The sequence below is a fragment of the Erpetoichthys calabaricus genome, chromosome 3 (genome assembly GCF_900747795.2).
Source record: "Erpetoichthys calabaricus chromosome 3, fErpCal1.3, whole genome shotgun sequence".
Lineage (NCBI taxonomy): Eukaryota > Metazoa > Chordata > Cladistia > Polypteriformes > Polypteridae > Erpetoichthys > Erpetoichthys calabaricus.
The window spans coordinates 66,121,941-66,145,166 of NC_041396.2; the positions used below are offsets into that span (position 1 = coordinate 66,121,941).

At 34.7% G+C, this 23,226-nt stretch overlaps 1 protein-coding gene across 13 annotated transcripts in view; it reads left to right on the top strand.

Annotated features, from left to right (window-relative positions):
- Positions 1–23,226, top strand: part of kidins220b (kinase D-interacting substrate 220b) — a 171,521-nt gene that overhangs the window by 119,585 nt on the left and 28,710 nt on the right. For 4 of the 13 annotated variants that reach the window (XM_051924905.1, XM_051924908.1, XM_051924906.1 and 1 more), the window contains 5 exons: positions 6,135–6,251; positions 6,613–6,669; positions 15,943–15,975; positions 20,289–20,426; positions 20,908–21,006. In XM_051924905.1, coding sequence (XP_051780865.1) covers positions 6,135–6,251; positions 6,613–6,669; positions 15,943–15,975; positions 20,289–20,426; positions 20,908–21,006 — 444 coding nt within the window. Of the gene's footprint in view, positions 1–6,134; positions 6,252–6,612; positions 6,670–15,942; positions 15,976–18,979; positions 19,001–20,288; positions 20,427–20,907; positions 21,007–23,226 lie in introns of those variants that run through there. The other 9 variants (XM_028796888.2, XM_028796894.2, XM_028796897.2 and 6 more) reach the window with 7 other exon arrangements.

Below are 23,226 nucleotides of genomic sequence, written 5' to 3' on the forward strand. Positions count from 1 at the left end.
GCATCTGGCTTAAACCAATGAAAACAGAGATATGAGACTCGCCCAGAGAGCAATGAGAGAGGAGGAGTGTGGTGAAGAGGAAAGTGATAAGCGCGATAGCTTTGCTAGGTGAATGCGATTTTTAGTTTTGCCGTGTATAACAGCCCTTCCAATTAACCGAACCAAGGCAGCTTGGTGAAGGCATTCCCCATGGCCAGAACAGCTGGGAAGACTGTACATAGTACAGTTTTCTGTTTCTTCGGAACCAGTTCTGTCCCTCACCATCCTTGCCTCCCTTGTTTTTGAACCTTCCCCCCTACTAAACTGTTTTGTGTATTTTTATCTATATTCTCCCATGAAGAAGTCACTACAGTATTAACAGTTCTGTGATATAATTTTTTTATACATGTGACGTCTCTGCCACTCCCGACTTCCTCATACATTACCACAACTCCTCTCGAGGCACCCTGTCATATGCTTTCTCCAGGTTCATAAAGACACAATGCAACTCCTTTTGGCCTTCTCTATACTTCTCCATCAACACCCTCAGAGCAAACACTGCATTTCTTGTGCTCTTTCCTGGCATGAAATCCTACTGCTGCTCACTAATCATCACCTTCATTCTTAACCTAGTTTTTACTACTCTTTCCCATAACTTCATGGTGTGGCTCATCAATTTTATCCTCCTGTAGTTACTACAGCTCTTCACATCCTCCTTATTCTTACAAATTGGTACCAGCATACTTCTCCACTTCTCAGGCATCCTCTCATTTTCCAAGACTCCAGTAAACAATGTGGTTATAAACTCCACTGCCATCTCTCCTAAACACCTCCATGCTTCCACAGGTATGTCATCTGGACCAATGGCGTTTTGATTCTATAACCTCTTCATAGCTGTCCTTACTTCCACCTTGCTAATCCGTTACACTTCCTGATTCACTATCTCCACATCATTCAACTTTCTCTCTCTCTCTCTCTCTCTCTCTCTCTCTCTCTCTTCATTCATTAGCCTCTCAAAGTACTCTTTCCATCTTCTCAACACACCCTCCTTGCTTGTGAGTATGTTTCCATCATTTATCCTTTATGACCCTAACCTGCTGCACATCTTTCCCAACTTGGTCCTTGTCTAGCCAATTGGTACAGGTCCTTTTCTCCTTCCTTAGTGTCAAACCTCTCATACAACTCAGCATACACCTTTTCTTTAGCCTTCGCCACCTCTCTCTTCACCTTGTGCCTTATCTCCTTGTACTCTTGTGTACTTTCTGCATCTCTCTGACTATCTCACTTCTTCTTTGCCATCCTCATCCTCTGTATACTTTCCTGTACTTCCCCATTCCACCACCAGGTTTCCTTTTCCTGCTTCCTCTGTCCAGATGTCACGCCAAGCACCCTTCTTGCTGTCATCCTTTCTACTTCTGCTGTAGTTGCCCACCTGTCTAGTAACTCTTCATTGCCACCCAGTCCCTGTCTTATCTTCTCCTTAAACTCAACCTTGCAGTCTTCCTTTTTCAACCTCCACAATTAGATCCTTGGCTCTGCCCTCACTCTCCTCCTCTTCTTGATCTCCAACATCATCCTGCCGACCACCATCCTATGCTATCTAACTACACTTTCCCCTGCTATGACTTTGCAATCTTTAATCTCCTTCAGATTGACTCTTCTGCATAGGATATAATCTACCTGTGTGCATTTTCCTTCACTCTTGTATGTCACCCTATGTTCCCTCCTCTTCTTAAAATACATATTCACCACAGCAAATCCACTATCATCTGACCTTCTTCATTCATCTCCTTGACACCATACCTATCCATCACCTCCTCATCTCCTCTGTTCCCTTCACCAATATGTCCATTGAAATCCACTCCAATCACCACTTTATATCCTTTGGGTACACTGTTCATCACTTCATCCAACTCACTCCAGAAATCTTCTTTCTCATCCATCGCACACCGAACCTCCAGGGCATATGCACTAACAGCATTCATCATCTATCCTTCAATTTCCAGCTTCATACTCATTACTCTGTCTGACACTCTTCTCACTTCCAAAAGACTCCTGACATACTTTTCCTTCAGAATAACCCCTATCCCATTTCTCCTCCCATCCACACCATGATAGAACAATTTGAATCCACCTCCGATCACCTGCCCTTACTCCCCTTCCATTTAGTCTCTTGCATGTACAATATATCAGCCTTCCTTCTCTCCATCATATTGGCTAACTCTCTCCCCTTACCAGTCATACTGCCAACATTCAAAGTTCCTACCCTCAGTTCGACTCTCTTTACCTTCCTCCTCTCCTCTTTCCTCTGGACAATTGAATCTATTATTGTTAGAATAGAGTTTGCAAACAAAGTGATATGTTTGGTGAAACTAACATATTTCCAAAGACTTTTTGCTTCAGGTTTCTGGGATACACAAAGCATAGCTGAGGTGAAAGATTACGTCTTATGTTTCATACAAAAATATATGAGTCTATAACCCAGAAGGGAAACAGAAATAACTCTTTTGAGGATTTTTTTTCCTGAAATCAGCATTCTTTTTATTACTTGGATTTACATAACATAGAGATAACATATCTCAATATTGTGAACACATTATAAACTTCATACATTATCATTTTAACAGTATTGTACTGTTCAAAGCAACCATTTACATATACTGATATTTCACACTGTTTTCAATACATGTTGCATTGATTACACTTTTTTTTACTACAAACTATAATACATCGTCTGACTTTTATTTCTTGTGTTTACAGTTAGCCAGGAGGTAACATTCTGTTAGCCAGCTTGGCAAATGAGAGTGATATTTTATTTCATGCTATTAGAAGAGCATGAAGTGCACAAGCCTCAAGTTATTGTGTGGCTTTTGCAGCCTTCTAGCAGATGCAACTGAACAATCCACTGTAGACAAACTTTGTTGACTTTTAGAAACAATTTCAGGGTCAAATGCTTGATGTTGACTTTTTTTGGCACCCACCTTAGTTAATCACATTTTAAAAATCGATGACGAGTATTCAGAATTTCTGAACACTAAGCTGTTCAAAGGGAAAAAACATTTGATTTTGCATGCAAAAATTATCCTAGTGACCCCATGACAAATGGAACATCTTCATAGTTACTATGAACATTGTGAAATGACAAGTGAGATGGGCAGGCCATCAAAAATATTTTGAAAAAGCTCAGAATGCTATTGTACTATCAATCTTATACATATTTTATTGCGTTTATAGTTTTTTGTTTGAAGATCTTGTTTCCATGGTTTAAACTGTGGATCGACTTGAATTAAAAAAGATTATTTTTAATAATATTGTGTCTTCATTGTTACTACTAGTAGCATCAAATGAGCAATTCAGTCGTAAAATTAAAATCATCAGATATGATGCTATAAATGGGGCAGCATTTGCCAATATGCCCTTCGTTACTCCTCAGTGGATATTCTCGACAAATCTCTGAAAGTTTTAACTCCAGTTAGCTTTTAATTTTATATAGGCCCTAGTGCTAGGTTCCAACCATTGCCTGTTTATTGACTTTGATTCTGGAATGCATTTTGCATCTCCTGGTTTACTTTTCCCTTTCTCACAATACAGTAATTCTGAGTCATTTTCTTACAACAGCTGCCACAAAAGTTAACAATACTTTCTTTACCAAATCAAACAAAAAATAGAAATGTCAGAGGAAATCCTATGATTAAACAAGATAAGTAAACTTTTAATAATCTGTGTATACATCTCTATAAAGCCCATCCATTTAATAAAAAATAGTCTGGTCAGATTAAACAATGATTTTTCGTATTTGTTATCTTCTTTTAATTGTGTTTTACATAGTGTAATGTGTTTTTTAAACTCAATAAAACGTATTCGGGTGAAAAACGTCACTCCTCAGTACTCCACATAGAGGCCCACTAGCTTTGACATAAACACATGTGTAACCTCAGACAGATGTAACCTCAATGTAAGGCTAACGCGTCTTGATCTCCAAGAATGACCTAGACATGTGGAGGCTAATACACCTCGATTAAAGCCATTTACCAACTGAAAATGCATTTACTCTTACTATCCAGTTCATACATTTGGAATATCTTCATCAGTCTCCTAGCCTGTGAGAAAGATAGTAGCAATCTTCCCACACTATGTGCCCTGTATTTACTATATACAGTCAAGGTAGATATAAAGACAAAAATACAACATTTTGCATTATTATATTAAAATAGAATAATACCAGAAGAAGAAAACAGAACATAAAGTATATAGTCTAGATTTACATACAACATGTGCTCTTTTATTAAGCTTACTTAAAATTGGTAGTGGTGTCAAAAGAGGATGTAGTCCAGAGCAGCTTGTTTTAAATTCAGCAGCCAGTCATCTTTGGAGTGGTTTTTGGATGAAGGGATGATGAACAGAAAGCAAGAGAGAGAGCAGAATTCTCAAATTTATACCAGTACAGTCTTTTCCTGTCACACCTCATGGACCAGTGAGGCATTGGTGGTATAGGTTGACAGCCGTCATTTAGTAACCAATACTGTTTAGGCATAACTCAATCAAACTCCCAGACCAGGCACTGGCCAGAACTGACCTACTTTTGTTTCAGTATGTCTCCTAATTTCAAAAGATGCACAGTTGTACTTTGGTCATAAATTAACTTCTCGAATCCCAGAGTGTTTATTTGTAGTTCATTGTGGTTGTCTGAGCAAAAATGTGTATTTTAGAATGCCATAGCGAATAACTCATTACTCCATTCGCCTCCATCTCACAGCAGCCTTCGTGCTTGGCTGCACAACAGTGCACATTCCTGCCTTGTCACAATCCCCAAATAAATACTAGAAGTATTTACCTTAGAGTCAACATCGTGCTTACATTAATATCTGTGTTCAAAAGGGAGGTGGGGTTATTGGGGAGGTGGTTCCCCTTGATGAATCGAGCTTGATGAAATAAGCATATTTCTTTGTGGGGAACAGTTGCGATTACATTAATTAATGGCTAAGTATCTGTTGCTTATAAAGTACCATTTACTTTTGGTACCAAAATTAACAAAATACTGGTAACTAACCATTTAAAAAAAAATTTTCACTACTTTTTCAGTACTAGTATACAGCACAACCCCAATTAACCCTCCAGAGCAATGCCTTTCTGTGCACAATAGTTACTATGAATTGCCACATACTAATTAGAAATCTATTGGCTCAGCAGTCACTTAAAATCCACAGTACCAGTAAAAGATTTGATGCTACTGTGGGCTGTACTGTAATAAATCAATCATATATTTATAGAACCTCATAGCTGTACAGTATTTTTATATACTAAATATATTTGTGTTGGGGCATTTAGAAACTTGTATAAACATATCTTGAATTGTTAATGTAAAACTGGGTGAATGGTGATGTAGTGTTTCTTTTGAAAGTTTTTGGCATTTTGATTGTCATTTGGATCTTAAGATGTCTCAAGAATGCTCCCTACTGTCTGTGTAAAATTTTCTACAACCATAGCTAGGTTAATAAACACACATTAGAAGTGCAGGTGAGGAAAAGCCTGCCTTTTGGAAGCACTTGCACTCTCCTGTGGCAGATACTAACCTTGCACTCCTTTGCAGTAAGCTAAACTGCATTGTTGTTAATTATTATTGTCATTATTATTATTGCTATTATTTATCAGCCATAATCTTGACCATGAACTATATCAAAGATATTCCTTCAATAACCACTTTGAATGTTTGCTACTATGGCCTTGTTTTGCATTTGAATTTTTTTTTTTACCAAAACCAATGATGTATTATACTTCTAGCATTGCCCACAATTGAATGTCATCATAGTATGAGGACTGAGCCGAATCCTTCAAAATAGTAACATTTTAAATGTATTTGACTCAAAAAGATGAAGTCATTTTTATATAGTAGATGAATGGTCATTTTTGCCCATTTTATAATCTGTAAACTTACAAAACAGTGTAACAAAATTCATTTTCCCTGTTCCACTTTTGTTTACCTTATGTCAAGATTGATTTCTTTTTTTATTTGGTGTTTGCTTATGTGTTTATCACTTTATTGTATGTCAATCCGTTTTGCCTTACTGTTCCATATATGTTTATGTTTTAAAATTCATTGTGCATTTTACTTTTTAAATGATTTATCTTTTTCCCCAAATGTTCCTTTTCCATAGCCTTATTTTCCCAGTCATGTTAGTTACCTACCAAGGCAGTACTTTGTCAGTTCTCATCATCCCATGTCACGTCCATCAAATAATACGAGATTGCCCAGGGATCAGAGCAGTGGACTAGTAAGTATTCACAATCAAATAGTAAGAAAATTAACATAGTTTTTTTTTCCTGGAATATCATTATTAATGGCTAGAAGTAAATATTTTAGTTTAAATATTTTTCTTCTCTCTAATAATGGAATCACTATTTGTTTAACCTACGCTATAGTTATCTTTTGTAAGTTAGTATTACCTATATAATATGAATAATAGATATGACGTTTGGTGCACACAGTTTAGGTCCATTCTAAAATGTTTTAAAATGTCTGTGATATTTAACTTCTCCATTTCCGCACATTACAGCTCTTTTCCAGTGTGACAGTGGGGATGTGAATATGTTTTGTCTTTGTTACCCAAGTGATCCCCATTTTGTTCTTATCAGGATATTATCAAGGAGGATGCAGATGAGGGGCTTCCTACATCTTCTGATCCCTCAATGGTAACAGACATAGTCATGGAGTGTGGAGCTGTAGCAACTCTTTTGCTTCTTCAGATTATGACCATTTAACCAGTCTAGCAGTGCTATACTAATGAGCCATCTGTTAATTTACGAGAATCCCTGATAGATTAGCTTCAAGCTTATGGTTGTGTGCAAGTTCAACATGATGTTTCCTACTGCAGCTGTTTGTACATATTCTGACAATGTTAGTCTTGAAGTGTAGTGCATATGGATTTATTTGTCTACTCATATAAGAAGGCCTGTACAGGGATGAGTGTTTCTAATGCATGCTTTGTTTAATATTTTCACTACCTTCTTGAGAGTGCTTTTATTTTATTGTTTATACCTTTGATTAAAAATGAGAAAAGGGTTTCATAGTAAAAGCTTTGTAACCTGGTATTTTATAGTTGAACTTAGATTTGTAGGTCACCATCCATCAATGTGAAGTTATCTTAGCTAAGTATTGTTTGGTGTCATTAATTGTTACTTTTTTAATTGCTTATAACAATACATGATCAAATATATTCATTGTGGCATTTAAAACATCTACATATAAACTTTTAGTTTTTAAATAAGCTGAATTAAACAATCAACATGCTTACTTGTTAAATAACATAAACAGGTTTGGAACAGAAAGTGCCAGGTGGCAAAGCTTTTACTGAGCTTTCTGCATAACAAAACTTTTGCTATAACATATTCAATTTTCCACAAGAATATTTGTCCCATATAACATTGTTTATATTGAACAAAAAAATGAGCACATTCTTTGTGACATATGTGACTTTTTGCCTGTTTAATATTTAAGAATAGACTAATAGTAGGCATATGAATGCCAAAATCAAACATTTCAACATATATTCATTTTAATTAATTCCCTTACTTTTCCCACTAAGGGAATAATGTGATATGAGTGTGCTCTTTAACATTAGATATTCATTATCTGTTATGTCTTTTAGACTTAGTTTACTTGATTCCTGTATCTTCCTATACATAGCTTTTTTATGTATAGGTACCCACAATAGGCATCATTAAAGTAAGTAGATTATCGAGCAAGGTACAAAATTATTATTAAAACTTGCTTTTGGAGAATACTGTAGCATCAAACATATCATTAATGGCCTTCTTATATTTCTTTGACCTTTAAAGTCTTGATTCTGTTCCTATCACACCTAGTTGACATTTATTTATGGTTTTTAAAGAGTTTATTTTTATATACTATAGCATAAATGACATGCAACCAGATGTTTCTGGTTAAATATTTTAAAAATAATGCTGATGCATGACAGCCCTTATGATATAGGCTATGTAATTTTATGTTCGAAGCCAAACTTTGGCTAGCCCATTACCTCTTTATTCTGTCCAGAAGCAGCTTTATTAAATTGATTTTTAGATTAGGTTCCAGCATGTACAATATTTTAAAATGTAATGCATATTCATGTCATGCATTTAAATTTAGCTTGATTTTTTTTCTCATAATAAAAAGGAAATCAATCAAATGATTCATCACTGTTGAATTCAGCTCAGTGGAGCATACAGTATTGCATTTCTTTCCATGACCACATACACACTAAACTTGAAAATACTAAATGAAATCAAATAATTAATCATTGTCAAGAGGTGGGAACGAGGAGCATTAACAAAAAGCTCTGGAATAAAAAGGGATACATCTTAACAGTTCGCTTTCAATCAGGTAGCTGTCTTCTCCCAATCAACAATAAATGCTCTTTCAGCTGGCTTCCACACTATTGTAACTTCATACTCTACTACATTAAATGCAAAAACAATGGTTTTTGATAGAGATCATGTTATTGACCCAACTAGTAAACAGGCCAGCAGTGGAGCTGCTACTATTCTTAAAATGTGCTGGAATGCCATCTTTAGTCTGCTGTAGCTCAAGAGCATCTTCATGGCTCTTTCAGCATCAACATCTATCAGATGTTCGGCAAAGCACATATAAAGAAGATAAAATGATGTAAAAATATTATCTGTCAATCAAAAGGGACAAGGATAAATGAGATTTAAGGAACTGCGATGGTCTGAGTTCAGGCTGCAGCTACCCTACCCCTTGAACCCAGGACTGTTGATAGTCATAACCAAGTATGAGCCAGGCAATGAGGACACAGAAACCAAACAAAAGTAGCGCTTCTATTCCTTAACACAAAAGTGTAAAACAGTGCAGTGCATCTTCTCAGTACATATGAAACAAGTGATATGGAGGTTAAAATCTGTAAATCCATAATTCCATAAAAATTAGGTTAAACTCCACTGGCAGGTCCCGTCCTTTAAAGCAATCCTGAGCCATAGCACTTCCTTCTAAAAACTGATGTCATCAACAGGTGCAGTCAGCCTTTAACAGGCTTGGTTCACCAAAACCATTCCAGGCCTTGAGTGGGATGCTGTTCCATGCCTTGCTTCTATCTCCCACCACCGTTGCTCAGCCTTCAGCCAGGAGACAGGTCACTCCTGCTTCCAGTTGTGCTTAGCGAGAGCCACTTCTGCCCCACCTCAAGCACCGGCCAAGTGCTCCTCCTCACTGGGCACATTCCTTGCTGCCTGCTTCCTCTCCAAGTTTGCACTGGCTCCACCACGAACCTGCCCCCTTAACCTTCATTTTTGATTTCATCTCCGATTCTCTCTGTTTCTTTTTCATTTTCCATTTCCTGCTCATGCTACCCCTTATATAAATTATTTGGGCACAGGTATCGCGAGAAGGATCCTGGTGCACCAACAAGAAATTTTTCTGCTGCACACATCCACACATGAATACCTTGCCAGCCAATTGCCCATCAACACCCCAGAGGTGCTCAACCATGCTACCAGACAGGCAGGACATGCACCCTTCTGGAACCCCAAGCTCTCCATTTCATTTATGTAAAACTATGCATGGCCATGGACCTCTATCATGCGCTGTACCATAGGAACCCAAGCTTGGTGATCACATTAACAGTGAGTCTTTAGATAGGTAGAATAAACAGCTGTCCACACCTTGAAAATTAAACCACTCTGATAATTAGAAGCAAAAAAATAAATAAATTACTTAACATAACAGTAAATATTTTCAGTAAACATTTGTAACTCTTTTAAGAAAAAAAATATTTTCGCTGTAAAATTTTGTGATTTTTGTTTTGCAGTATATTTGCAATGACTCTTTCTAAAGTGCTTTTCACATTATACAAGTATAGTTTTATGTAACTATTAACCAGATATACCTAGCTATATGAAATAGAAACTGCAAAGCCTTTTTTCTGATTTATAGTATTTTAAAACAAGTCTGGAAGAACAGCATATTGCTGCTACTGTGAAGAATATGAGGTGTGATCAAATGTTTCAATAAAACAAAATGATTACATTAAAAGACACATTGCCATTAATTCCCCTCACTTCGAACACACTTATCTCCTCGCTGTTGACACTTTCTGAAGCAGTTCTGGAAGTCCTCTTTAGTTGATTGTCTTTAGTTGCACTGCTGGTTGTTTAGCAGGTTCATTTTTTTTTTTTTTTCACAGGTTGTTGGGACAGACGTCCACAGTGTAATCAATCCATTGTATACATATTACTTTAGTAATATTTAGCATAATTCAAGTGATACAAAACCCATATCAGAGCAAAAATGACAATGGACAAAAGATTATGCAGGCACATATAATCTCAAAGAAATATTGCCTCTTTTCACCAAACAATAATTAATAGTCTTAGATTAAAAAAATTGCAGTTTGACGTGAACAGTAGCTATGCAGATAGAAAAAGAACAGAAAACTACATTATCCATCCATCCATTTTCCAACCCGCTGAATCCGAACACAGGGTCACGGGGGTCTGCTGGAGCCAATCCCAGCCAACACAGGGCACAAGGCAGGAACCAATCGCGGGCAGGGTGCCAACCCACCGCAGAGAAAACTACATTATTATAGTTTAAATAAATACACAACTTTGTAATACAGAATACATGTAATACAACAGTTCTGGAGGTGTAAGCTTTCAAATTTTATATAAAATACTCAAGCCTTCAAAATATCATAAAATAATTTTGTACCAGTGGTATATAAAAAGAAACTTTTAAAAACATTGTGCATATTTGCATAAGGATAGATTCAAGACTTTGTGAACTACAAACATCTTGGCAAACCTGTGAATTAATTTAATTTCATTCCCAATAACAAAGGTGTATATAGAACTTACAAAATGATTATACATACAGTATATTTATTTACGTGGCAGGTTCAGAGTAGCATTGTAGAGTATGTAATCACTAAAGTTTTTTTTTCAGTGCATCATACAAGTAAAGACATAACATAATTCAAATTAATTGGACTGACTTACCTGCATTATAACTATTGTAATCAATAGCAATGCTGAAGTTTAATTAAAAAAATAATAAATAATATATATATATTAATAAATAATATATATATTAATAAATATATTCTAATATGTTGCTGAACCTTTTTATGCAACATAGTCAAAAATTAATATTCAGACTTCATCAGTGCAAATGTTTGGTTGTATAGTAGTGTATAAACTATTTTTTTTTGCATGTGTAGTTTGGAATATTAAAATAGCGCAGTAGAAAAAGATTCTGTGAAAAATGTACATAATCAGCAGTGGCAGTTGATTTAGGAGAATTCCAGTGTTTTTAAAAGCATTTGGATAAAAAAAGATTCCTATTTATACTAAATTCATGCAAACAATATGCAAAATTAAATATTTGCTTTTTTAGTATGTTATAGTTCCATCATAAGTTACTTAAAGAGAGAGTGAGAGAAGTTTTATCTCAAAGAGGCTTGGTCATTCTTTCTGCCTGAGAACTGAAAGTTGTGACATTACAAAAACAAATCATTGATTAGGGTAATGTGTTGTGAAAGTTTTAATAGTCACTAATGCAGAGATAAAAAAGGTGTATTCCACCAAAGACATTGTTGATGGGCAAAAGCCAGGTTGTTAACAAAAGGTGTCGAAAGTACTAAATAAAAGTATGGATTACTCATTGTAGTTTAAATTCAGATGTTGATTTATGTCTTGTGGTATATTTAAAAAAAAGTATTGTGTACGATTTCCTCCAGGGTGTCAGTGGTTTAAGGGGAGGGATTGCGGATGCCCATAATTTTTGCCACACCATATCCTAAATGTTTTCAATCAGGTGCAGGCCCTAGAATGCAGCTGGTCAGAAAAGGGAGCTGATGTCACACATTACTCTCAGGAGATGGCTTTCTTGTGAGTTTGGTCATTGTATTGTTAAAAAATAACATTAGACATGGCTTGACACAAAAGGTTATATTAAAGAGTAGCAGGATATACGGTAAAACCTCAATTATCTGTCAGGGGTCAGGACCAAGGCCGTGACGGATAAAAGAAAAGACAGATAACAAAGCTGCCACTTTATTCACTAATCTACACAGTTTGTTTTTAGTCATTTTTATGTTTAAAACAAAATAAAATATACTAATAACAAAATTCATTAATTCATATATATATTGTAACAACCAGCATAATATGGAAACAACTCAGAGGTACTGGAGTTTTCTACGTTTTACTTGGAGTCTTCATTCTGTAACAAATGGTGCCCTGTTATCTGGGTTATGGAGCACACCTCCAAAACGATAAAAGAAAGCATTCCCTACCAATCAGTTTATCTTCTGCCACTCACATTTGTTTTTTCTCTATACCGCAAACTCTTCACTTCTTACTCCAAACTTTCTCCTGCCGCACATTCCTTTTTCTTCTCCAAACAGACGTGTCCACACCTTACAGAACAGAAGCCCTTCGCCCAGTTCCATTACATACAGCATTGATTACGCACTTTCTGCTCCCCAACAGCGCATCACAAGCTGCCTGTACGTTTCGATATATTAATAAAACATAATACAACAGAATTTAAAAAGAAAATTACAATACAGGAGAACATTAACATTAATACATTAACATTACAGATAGATAGATAGATCTTTATTGACATTAACATTACAGATAGATAGATAGATCTTTATTGTCATTGTCACTTTTACAAAGGAACAACGAAATTGAAGGTGCAGTCGACTCAGTGTGAGGAATAAGAGTTAAAAAGCAAAAAGACAAGAAGAGAGAAAATAATAACAAACCGAATAGTAATAAAAGTACTTTACAAAATATACAAATTGCACTTGTTGACTTAAGATCTATATTGCACATTGGTAGAATGATATGGAGCAGTTTTATTCTGAGTTCAGGGCTATGATTGCTTTTGGACCCTCAGTGGCTTCCATTTTCAACACAATTTTCAATTTTGTCGGAATCATGCTTTATATTGTTCAACTTTCTTCCTAGTCTGTAAATTGAAACACTTTTGCTGTTTTTTAAACATTTAATAATTTCAGTTTTTTGTGACAATTCCAACAATACACGCATACTTCTATCAGCATAACAATGTATAGTAGATTAATTATAATAAAAGAGAAAAGCTACGAAACGCTATTAAAACTGAAGGTACGTAACTGACACTGTGATTTCAAAATGCGGTCTGACACAAAATAACAGTGTTTTTAACATAAATAATGAAAAGATGTCAAACTTTTATTAATCTTGTTGGTTTTATTGTAATCAGTTGGTTGTCGTATATATAATTGATTGCTCTGGAGTTATTGGCAGTTATTCAGTTACAAGGAATGTGAATGTGTACCAACTTGGCTTTTGACAACAGCACAGAATAATGAAAAACATTTGCAGACAAATATTGAATGACATCTTTTGTTTCTGTGTCACAGCTGTCAAACTGGAGATAATTTCACACTTAAAAGTGAAACTTGACTGCATCGATTACGTTATTAACAATAGTTTAATATTTAACTTTTGGTTTATCTTTGTAAAAATAATTAGCATAATTCTTATAGATGTTTTCACTGAAAACTGACTTTCTTCTAAAAAAAATTCTTGCTGCATGGTTCTGTCACATTAAACATTTCTGATTTTGTCATCGGTTTACTTTTACAGTTCCTGGCACTTTGACATATTTATTATACAGTATTTTTAACTTTTGTAATCCTATTGTGTCACAGAGGGCCAGACTCCTATCATAGCAACACTGAGTGTAGGGCAGTTCACCTAGTTGGAGAGAATGCCAGACTGCTGCAGAGCCAACTGACACACACACTGTATTTTTCTTCACACTTAAATAGGGCCAATTTGAGATGCATCTTAGCATGTTCATATTGTCTGAATATTGCCTTTGTTATTTTGCAATGAACCTATCTATAATCATATGTCCCAAAATGGTTATTACCATGTATGTGCTTTTATTAGCCGCCTCTTCAACTTTGTCCAGTCTAGTAGCCTGCCTTGTTTTGCTCCTTACAATTAGCTTTTCAAAGTATTCCTTTGTTTATATGTGCATAGGGATCAAAATGAGAAAAGAATGAGGTCCATAAAGTAAAACTGAATTTATAGTCCGCTTATGAAACTGGGATCATTGGAATTGAATTCAAATTCCAGTCTCATTTTGTGCTGAAAATATTTATTTATAGTCTCCAATAATCTAGCATGTTTCTTAGCAAATTCTTTTTAACACATATTCCACATCTTTAAACCAAATTAACAATTTTATATTTAACATAAGACAAAAACCTTGCCAGGCTGAACCTAGATCACACCTGTTATTAAATGAAAAAGCTCCAAAGCAATAGAGTGCCAGCTAAAATAACATGGCATTTTCAACCCAGATTAGTTGTGTGAGTTCTAGAGAGCCGGAGCCTATCCCAGCAACAGAGGGAGCAAAGCTTGCAGTGTCTACTCTGTTACACACACCCCTAGCCATACAGAGCCATTAGGTGCTTTCCCACCAGCAAGTTTTCAAGAACCAATGAGTTCCTGCATGATATAGACCTCTTGTGGTGCCTGGCCACTTTTTGTGTATTGCATTCCCACAGCACAAGAGGAATTGTAACCTTTATGGAAAATTTGTGACATGTAAAATGGGGTGATACAGTGCAAAATGAGGCATGTTTTAAAGTTCATCTGGGACAACCTCAACATCTAACCCATGTTTTCACATACTATGAACTTAAAGGGGGGTGGTGTTAATGATCTGATATGGTGTATGGCTTGCTGCACCAGGGAATCAACTACAAAGAGTCACGCAGTGAAAAGTGCAGTACTTCATCTTCACTGACAACTCTCCAAAGTCCAAACTACTAACAGATTTGTAAGATGGTTCCAGGGCTTCTGGTCAGTCAATCAATATAATTCATCGCCCAAGCCGCACCCATGATAGTGCCTGGTTGAACCAACAGTACATACCCTGGAGTAGGAGCTAAAAAAAAAAAAGTAACAGGAGTTATAAATGGCTCGAGTTACTTCGGTGGGAATGCTACCAAAGTTCTAAAAAGTTCCCGTGATGAAAAGGCGTCCTTATGGAATGACCAGTTAAGTAAACCCACACATCTTTAGGCATGTGGATGGAAAACAAAAGTACCTAGAGGAACACCTGTCTTAGGCACTGGACAGAATATTGTAGTCCATCAAGACAGTGACTCTGGTTGTTTGAGGTGTCAGTGCTATTCACTGCACTAGTGTGTCACCCTAGCATACTTAGACTTAAACTGTATACATTTCATATTTTAATTTACAATGATTCAATCCTATTTCCAAAGTGTGCAACTTTATGTTTGAGATGCCTTTTAGTGCAGTGACTGTGAAGAAACTGACTCCGAATTGTAGTATCCCAGTTTATTTCCAAAGTTATTTACTGGTTAAGGATACCCTGTAAATGCTTATATTATTAGTTGAAACATAGACAGGTTAAGTGACTTAATTAGGTGTCACTGCCCATCGACTTAGACCTAGCTCATTATTATGTAAATAAACTATACTTATATGGGTCATATTCTCTCACTCTCTCTGAATAATTTGTTTTAATTCATCTACTATTTACTTCAGGACTTTATTTTTGATCACTTTAACACATAATTTCTTTTTTGAAATTTTAATTTCATCTTTTTGACTTTTATAAACACACAGTACACTGTGTTCCTGGGTATGTCTTCAGAAAAACATTGGCCCCTATTGATTATGCTTGAATTTGGAAACCAGAACAAAATCTTTAAAAAAAAATTACAGTATTTCTTCTGTGATAAAAATGTGTTTTCTTTATTTTCTTCAGGCATTCCCAAGAACAGTATTTTAAATTGGTTTACTACTGAGATATTGCTGAAGCTAATATTCTCTTTTGTGTATTTTGTAAGACTAATGCATGTCCCAATTTCTTTTTTTCCTCTTTATTTTCCCCTGCCTCCCCTCACCTGTAAGCAGTTAAAATCACAGTCTTTCAAACCAAAAAAGGTACAGAATCCTTTGGCAATGGGTGATGTAATAGTTAATGTTTCCTTGTTCTTCTGCATTAGCAACTCAGAAAAAATGCTTACTACTCTACTAACATTTTCCAAGTCTCTGCATGCTGTTTTCTGAAATTGTTGTAGTTGTGCATTTTTGATGCTTAACCTCAAAATCTAGAGATTAAAATTATTAATTAAAAGTTCTTTTTAGTTTTCCTATGTGTGCAGTTATATAAGCAAGGGTTTATAAAAAAAAAAGTGCAAATTTTTCTTATGTGATTGATTCTCTTTTGTTTGTTTTTCTTGTACAGGGTAACTAGATGTGATAGAGCATTTTGTTTTCTAAACTCAATCAGGTATAAGAGGACCTTGCTTATCGTTAGCATTAGATAGCTATTTATAATTTTGCAATGTTTTTTGCACCATTAGTCTGATTTAGAGTGACCCTGGAGGCAAAGAAAGAGAGATGATACTCCTAGACTGTCCTTCATTGATGCACCAGACTCCTTTTCTAGTATTATGTGTTTATTTTATATTTAGGACTGTAGTTCCGGGTGCTCCACTGTGAGTACACAAAAGATTTTACAACCATAAACTTAGTTGGAAACAGTGTTTTTGATGCACTCATTTAAAAGCATAACAATAATAAGAAACAGATTTTGTAAATATTTCTTGCTTTCTAAAATTGTTGAGCTGCTGTTCATCACACATATACCAGTAAAATACCAAAAAGGTACTTTTTAGCAAAACTGTACTTGGATTAATTTAACAAATTAAAAAAATAATGCTAAACTATTGTTTTTGTTACTTGCAAATTGGTTTAATTAGAGCAATACCCATCACTAAAATACATAAACGTGTTTGTGAGCTGCATATGCTTATTTTTGCTTTTTATTTGTGCCTCCATTTATTTCTATTTTATTGTATATTTTTGAACTGTGGTTAGTTTGGTTCTAGTAATAGAGATTGGAGTAGTAGCCAAAAATTAAATGCATCTATTATAATACCCTAAAGTATACAATATATAAGTAGGTTCACATCCTCTCCTCTCTCTCTCTTAGATAATCACATTCTATTTAATGTACCTACTATATGTTCTAATACATTATAGTTTCTCTATCTTTATATCGGAATATCTAAAAACTTCTTACAGTAATCTTATTTTGTATTAAAATTTATTCTTGCTAAAGTCTGTTTTTCTCAGATTTACATGATCAGTTTTGTAAGTAATAAACATTTAAACCTAGAAAGGAAAAAGTTTAATAATTTGTTGTACTCGACATGTGAACAGTAAAGTTTGTGTGGTTTACCTTGAGCTTCCTGTAAGATGTGCTGGTGTACAAGTAAAGAAATGCAATCATAGTTTTATTAAAAAAAAATTATTGAAGAGCTGTTTTGAAAGATGCAGTGGCTTGGTACTCTTTATGTAATAGAGTCTGTATTACTTGAGATTAACTAGTGGAAATCATGAAGTTGAATCAATTAATATGCACACTCCTACACCAATATGTGTGTGTGTAGTTGTGTATAAATATTATACACAATGTAAAAACCCCAAGGGAAATCCCTGAAGGTTTATTAACTTGTCCTGCTTGGAGCTACAATGAGCGGGGTTTTATTTTGCATTTCTTTGAAAACATTAGCATTGTGCAAGTGTGCTAACAAAGGTTAGTATCCAAAGAATAAGTAATCTTTCTCTTTTACTTTGGGCACTGTAGAAGAATGTTTAAGTGTCACTAAATGATAGTCACTCTCACAGCTAAAGCAGTAATGTAGCAAATTACTAGCAGTTGATATAAAATCTAGTGACCTAAGTGCCTAGGCATAAAAAGAGAATCTGTTATTTATTTCTGCATTTATAAGATAGCTAAAGATAGGAGCATTTTAAAGTTTTAGGATGTTTGGAAGTGTATTCGTCAGCAATGTTTTATTTTTAATTTTTACATATACTTGGGTCTTTTTCTAATTCTAATATAAAAAATAATCAATTTAGAGAGCATTATGACTTCCTTTTACATTGATCACATGAATGAAAATGAACCATAATTTATTTCTGAAACCTCCTTTAGTTTGAGGAAAGAGGTTTCCAATATTGCACTTAGAAGTCTTGTTCTAAATAGAGTTAAGACTCTGGCAAAAATAAAAAACATGACTTTGCAGTTTTTGTTTGGTGTTGTATTAAGTTGGTTTGAATTTCCAAGCAGCTTTCTAGATCAGTAGCTCCCAACCTATATTTCCCAACATCACCTCAGGTGTTCCTTATAATTTTAGCATATATTCCTGTTTATAAAATGCAACTAAGAACATAAAGAAACGTTTCTTACATAAAGAAACATTGAACTTGAAGTGATAATAAATAATTAAAAATGAATGTTAAAGCTTATTAAGGTAGTATCTTCAGGTAAAATGCAAACATTGAAGTTAATGAAGAATTTAAATCAAATTTCTTTATGAATATTAAAGGGAGATACTGTAATTATTGAATAATATGCTTTTTCTTGAAAATAACAATTCATAGTGACATTTTTAAGACATTCTGTATTATTATTATTATTGTTATTATTAAAAACATGTTGTTTTAGCCCGGGGGACAAGAGTGTGTATTACCTAGAGGCATATATGGTGATCTTGGTCACACAATAACATAGAGAAGAACATTTATCTGTAGAAGAAGATAATTGTGTCTTTTCAGATATGTTGCAGTTTTGTTTAAGAAATTATTTTTCCTATGCTTGTCATTTGTTACATTGCAAAAAAAAAGTAAAACTAGTTTTGAAAAAAATGTTGGGAGCTACTGTTTTAGACTTAATATTTACTAACAAAGGCTTTCTGGTATTTTTTTATTGAATTAAAAGTAAGGAAAGGATATAGTTCAGTTTTGAACTACAAATCTATAGTTTGTTTTTATGAGTGATGAAATTGCACATTTAGCAGAGCTGTATATGCAGATATAATTTATTTTTAATGTATACACACCTTAATCAGCTCATTTTATAATTATTAAATCCTAGATGTGAAAGTGCAGAAGACAGGAGTCATTTTGAGGAAGTGACAGCTTTTAGCTTTGAAGGTGTGGGTTTGTGAAAATGAAGCACATATTAACAGCTTTGTGTTTAATCTCCTACAAATTAACAGTGACTAAGAAAATATCTGCTTGTCCAACATAAACTGTGCTATATAACAAGTTTTAACATCAAAAATGTATTTGTGTAAAATTTTAAAGATTTTTGTTATTTTTATTGTATGTTACTTATACCTTTATCAATATGTTACCTAGCATTCTAATTGACTTTTATTTGACAAGAATGCGAGAAATAAGATGCATTTTAAATCTAAATCATGTTGTAAGCTTTTTAAAATAAAAACTCACTAAGATTATTATTTTAATTGATTCTGATAATACAGGTAGTTTAAAAAAAAGTGATAAAAGTATAAAACAAGTGCTGAAAAGGTTTTAAAAATACACCATTAATGTGAGTAGTGTTCTGGTTTTAGAGAAGTCAGTGATGCAAGTGATTTTTATTTTGAAAGAGTATGCATAGAATTTACTGTTCAGAAAACTAAATATATCATTTTTCTTTTTGATTATAAGATGATTAATTCTTTCTTTTTTATGTTATTAATCCTATTTTGGTAAATGTGCAGTTTTAAAGTTTAAAAAAATGTGTGCTGCCTCATTTAATTTCTATAGCAACTGGATTATATAGTTAATGTAAAACTTGCACTTCAAACAGGTTTTTATATGTCGGTTCATATAGCTAAGGTTTGTTTCTTATTTGAATCAAGCAGGTTTGTGCATATCCAAATACATTTTTTCTACTGTAAAGTAAATGTGTACACTTTTTTCCCCCACTGATTTATTGTATGAAATGACAATTCATCCACATGTTTTCTCTAGTATGGCAAAAAGGTGTCTGTTAGTTTTCATTCCAACTAAGAAGTCAAACATGATTTTTTTTATATCTGCCTCTAAAACCCAGAAGTTACTCTGATGATACAGTTGTACCATTATGTACCTTTTGATTGCACTATTTTTATTTAATATTTATAGTATTATGGTAACATGTTTGGGGAAAAAACATGAAACATAGCCTAGTGTAATCTGATTTGAAAAAAAGGTTTGAAACAAGACAAACTAATATTTTTGGGATCTATAGATTGAAAATTTTGGAAATAAGTCATATGAAGTTGTCTTCTGTAATTTAGTTAGAATTAAAATCTTCAGACACTTTTATACACCAGAAACTTTAAGGTTATTCCCTTGAGCAGATATGCATATTTTAGGTTTGACTAACTTTTATGCTTATATGTATTTTCTAGGGTAGTGCATCCTATACACCTACAGCTCCTGTAGTCATGCTCAGTGCCATGACTGTGGATGTTATTTGTGACAAACTGAAGCAAATTGAAGGAATAGATGTGGCCATGCTTCCACAGTATACAGCTACAATCAGGAAGGTAAATACACTAATTTGTATTGTATTAAAATGTGCCATATATGTTTGTCAAGCCTTACTCCGGTTCAATGGTATAAAGGTATATATTTACCTCATTTATACAGTACTTGCATTTACAGTTTTCTACACTCTATTAAAAATTACTTGTTTAATTACTTGTTTTTATTCATTTTATTTGTTCTTGAAGAGTACATTTTACTATTGCAAAGTAATGGCAGTCAAGTATGGAAAGAATGTTATTTGCCGAGCTGGTACCATTGCTCCCTAAGTGTACCACCACGTTTACCTTTTCATGGCATGAGTAATATATGGCCATCGATGTTTCTTGTTCATGAAGAGGAAGAGATTGGCCTGTAGCATGCATTGTTTTCAAAAGAAAAGTGCAAACTATAATGTGAAACCATGGAAATTAAATAATATACTTTAATTATTCAATTTATTTCTCGTTTTGACTGAAATGACATATTTTTCGTTTTACATAGGCAAACATAAATGGTCGTGTGCTATCACAGTGTAACTTAGATGAACTGAAAAAAGAAATGAACATGAATTTTGGAGACTGGCAGCTGTTTAGAAGTATGGTAAGTTTTGTTTAAAAGATCTATAGAGTGTTGTCTTTAAGTATATTTTACAATGGTGATAATTGTATACAAGAACAAATTGTACTCTTTCCATTTATTCTATATTTGTTTTAAAGCTATGCCTTCCTACACATGACAAATGATTGAAGTCTGCCTGACTCTTGCATGACCTTCAATAACACTAGCTTATTTTATAACAGGCATTTGAATATTATACCATCTAACCTACAAAAAACAAAATATTTTATTAACAGTAAGTTAAAAAACAAACAAACAAACAAACCAGTGACTAAATTTTGCAGCAAAAACATGGTTAATACCTGTTAGCCATATTTTCTAGATGCAGTCTTTAAATTGTGTCTGCATGACTTTACATTTACAGAAATTTAACATAAATTTTAATTGTATATATAAGTAAGCATTACAAAATTATTGATTACAAAATCAATAGGAAAAGGTAAATATGTAACAATAATCAAGGTTTCTTAACCCTATCTTAGAATATATCAATTTTAATGGAACCATTAAGTAAAATTAGCACAACCAATTTCTTTCAAGAGTTTAATTTATGACCTTTTAATTAGTTTAATTTAAATTCACCATTTGTGTTGAAACTGCTTGTATCTTTTTTTTTGTGGATTTTATAAGGTCGTTGTATGCTTGTTTTGTAAAAATAAAGAGACAACTAAATGCATATTTTACTTATGGTTATATATGTAAATACTTTTTCATATAGCTTACCTACAGTGCATCTGGAAAGTATTCACAGCGCATCACTTTTTCCACATTTTGGTATGTTACAGCCTTATTCCAAAATGGATTAAATTCATTTTTTTTTTCAGAATTCTACACACAACACCCCATAATAACAACGTGAAAAAAGTTTACTTGAGGTTTTTGCAAATTTATTAAAAATAAAAAAAAACTGAGAAATCACATGTACATAAATATTCACAGCCTTTGCTCAATACTTTGTTGATGCACCTTTGGCAGCAATTACAGCCTCAAGTCTTTTTGAATATGATGCCACAAGCTTGGCACACCTATCCTTGGCCAGTTTCGCCCATTCCTCTTTGCAGCACCTCTCAAGCTCCATCAGGTTGGATGGGAAGTGTCGGTGCACAGCCATTTTAAGATCTCTCCAGAGATGTTCAATCGGATTCAAGTCTGGGCTCTGGCTGGGCCACTCAAGGACATTCACAGAGTTGTCCTGAAGCCAACCCTTTGATATCTTGGCTGTGTGCTTAGGGTCGTTGTCCTGCTGAAAGATGAACTGTCGCCCCAGTCTGAGGTCAAGAGCGTTCTAGAGCAGGTTTTCATCCAGGATGTCTCTGTACATTGCTGCAGTCATCTTTCCCTTTATCCTGACTAGTCTCCCAGTTCCTGCCGCTGAAAAACATCCTCACAGCATGATGCTGCCACCACCATGCTTCACTGTAGGGATGGTATTGGCCTGGTGATGAGCGGTGCCTGGTTTCCTCCAAACGTGACGCCTGGCATTCACACCAAAGAGTTCAATCTTTGTCTCATCAGACCAGAGAATTTTCTTTCTCATGGTCTGAGAGTCCTTCAGGTGCCTTTTGGCAAACTCCAGGCGGGCTGCCATGTGCCTTTTACTAAGGAGTGGGTTCCGTCTGGCCACTCTACCATACATGCCTGATTGGTGGATTGCAGCAGAGATGGTTGTCCTTCTGGAAGGTTCTCCTCTCTCCACAGAGGACCTCTGGAGCTCAAACAGAGTGACCATCAGGTTCTTGGTCACCTCCCTGACTAAGGCCCTTCTCCCCTGATCGCTCAGTTTAGATGGCCAGCCAGCTCTAGGAAGAGTCCTGGTGGTTTCGAACTTCTTCCACTTAACGGATTATGGAGACCACTGTGCTCATTGGGACCTTCAAAGCAGCAGAAATTTTTCTGTAACCTTCCCCAGATTTGTGCCTCAAGACAATCCTCGGAGGTCTACAGACAATTCCTTTGACTTCATGCTTGGTTTGTGCTCTGACATGAACTGTCAACTGTGGGACCTTATATAGACAGGTGTGTGCCTTTCCAAATCATGTCCAATCAACTGAATTTACCACAGGTAGACTCCAATTAAGCTGCAGAAACATCTCAAGGATGATCAGGGGAAACTGGATGCACCTGAGCTTAATTTTGAGCTTCATGGCAAAGGCTGTGAATACTTATGTACATGTGCTTTCTCGATTTTTTCATTTTTAATAA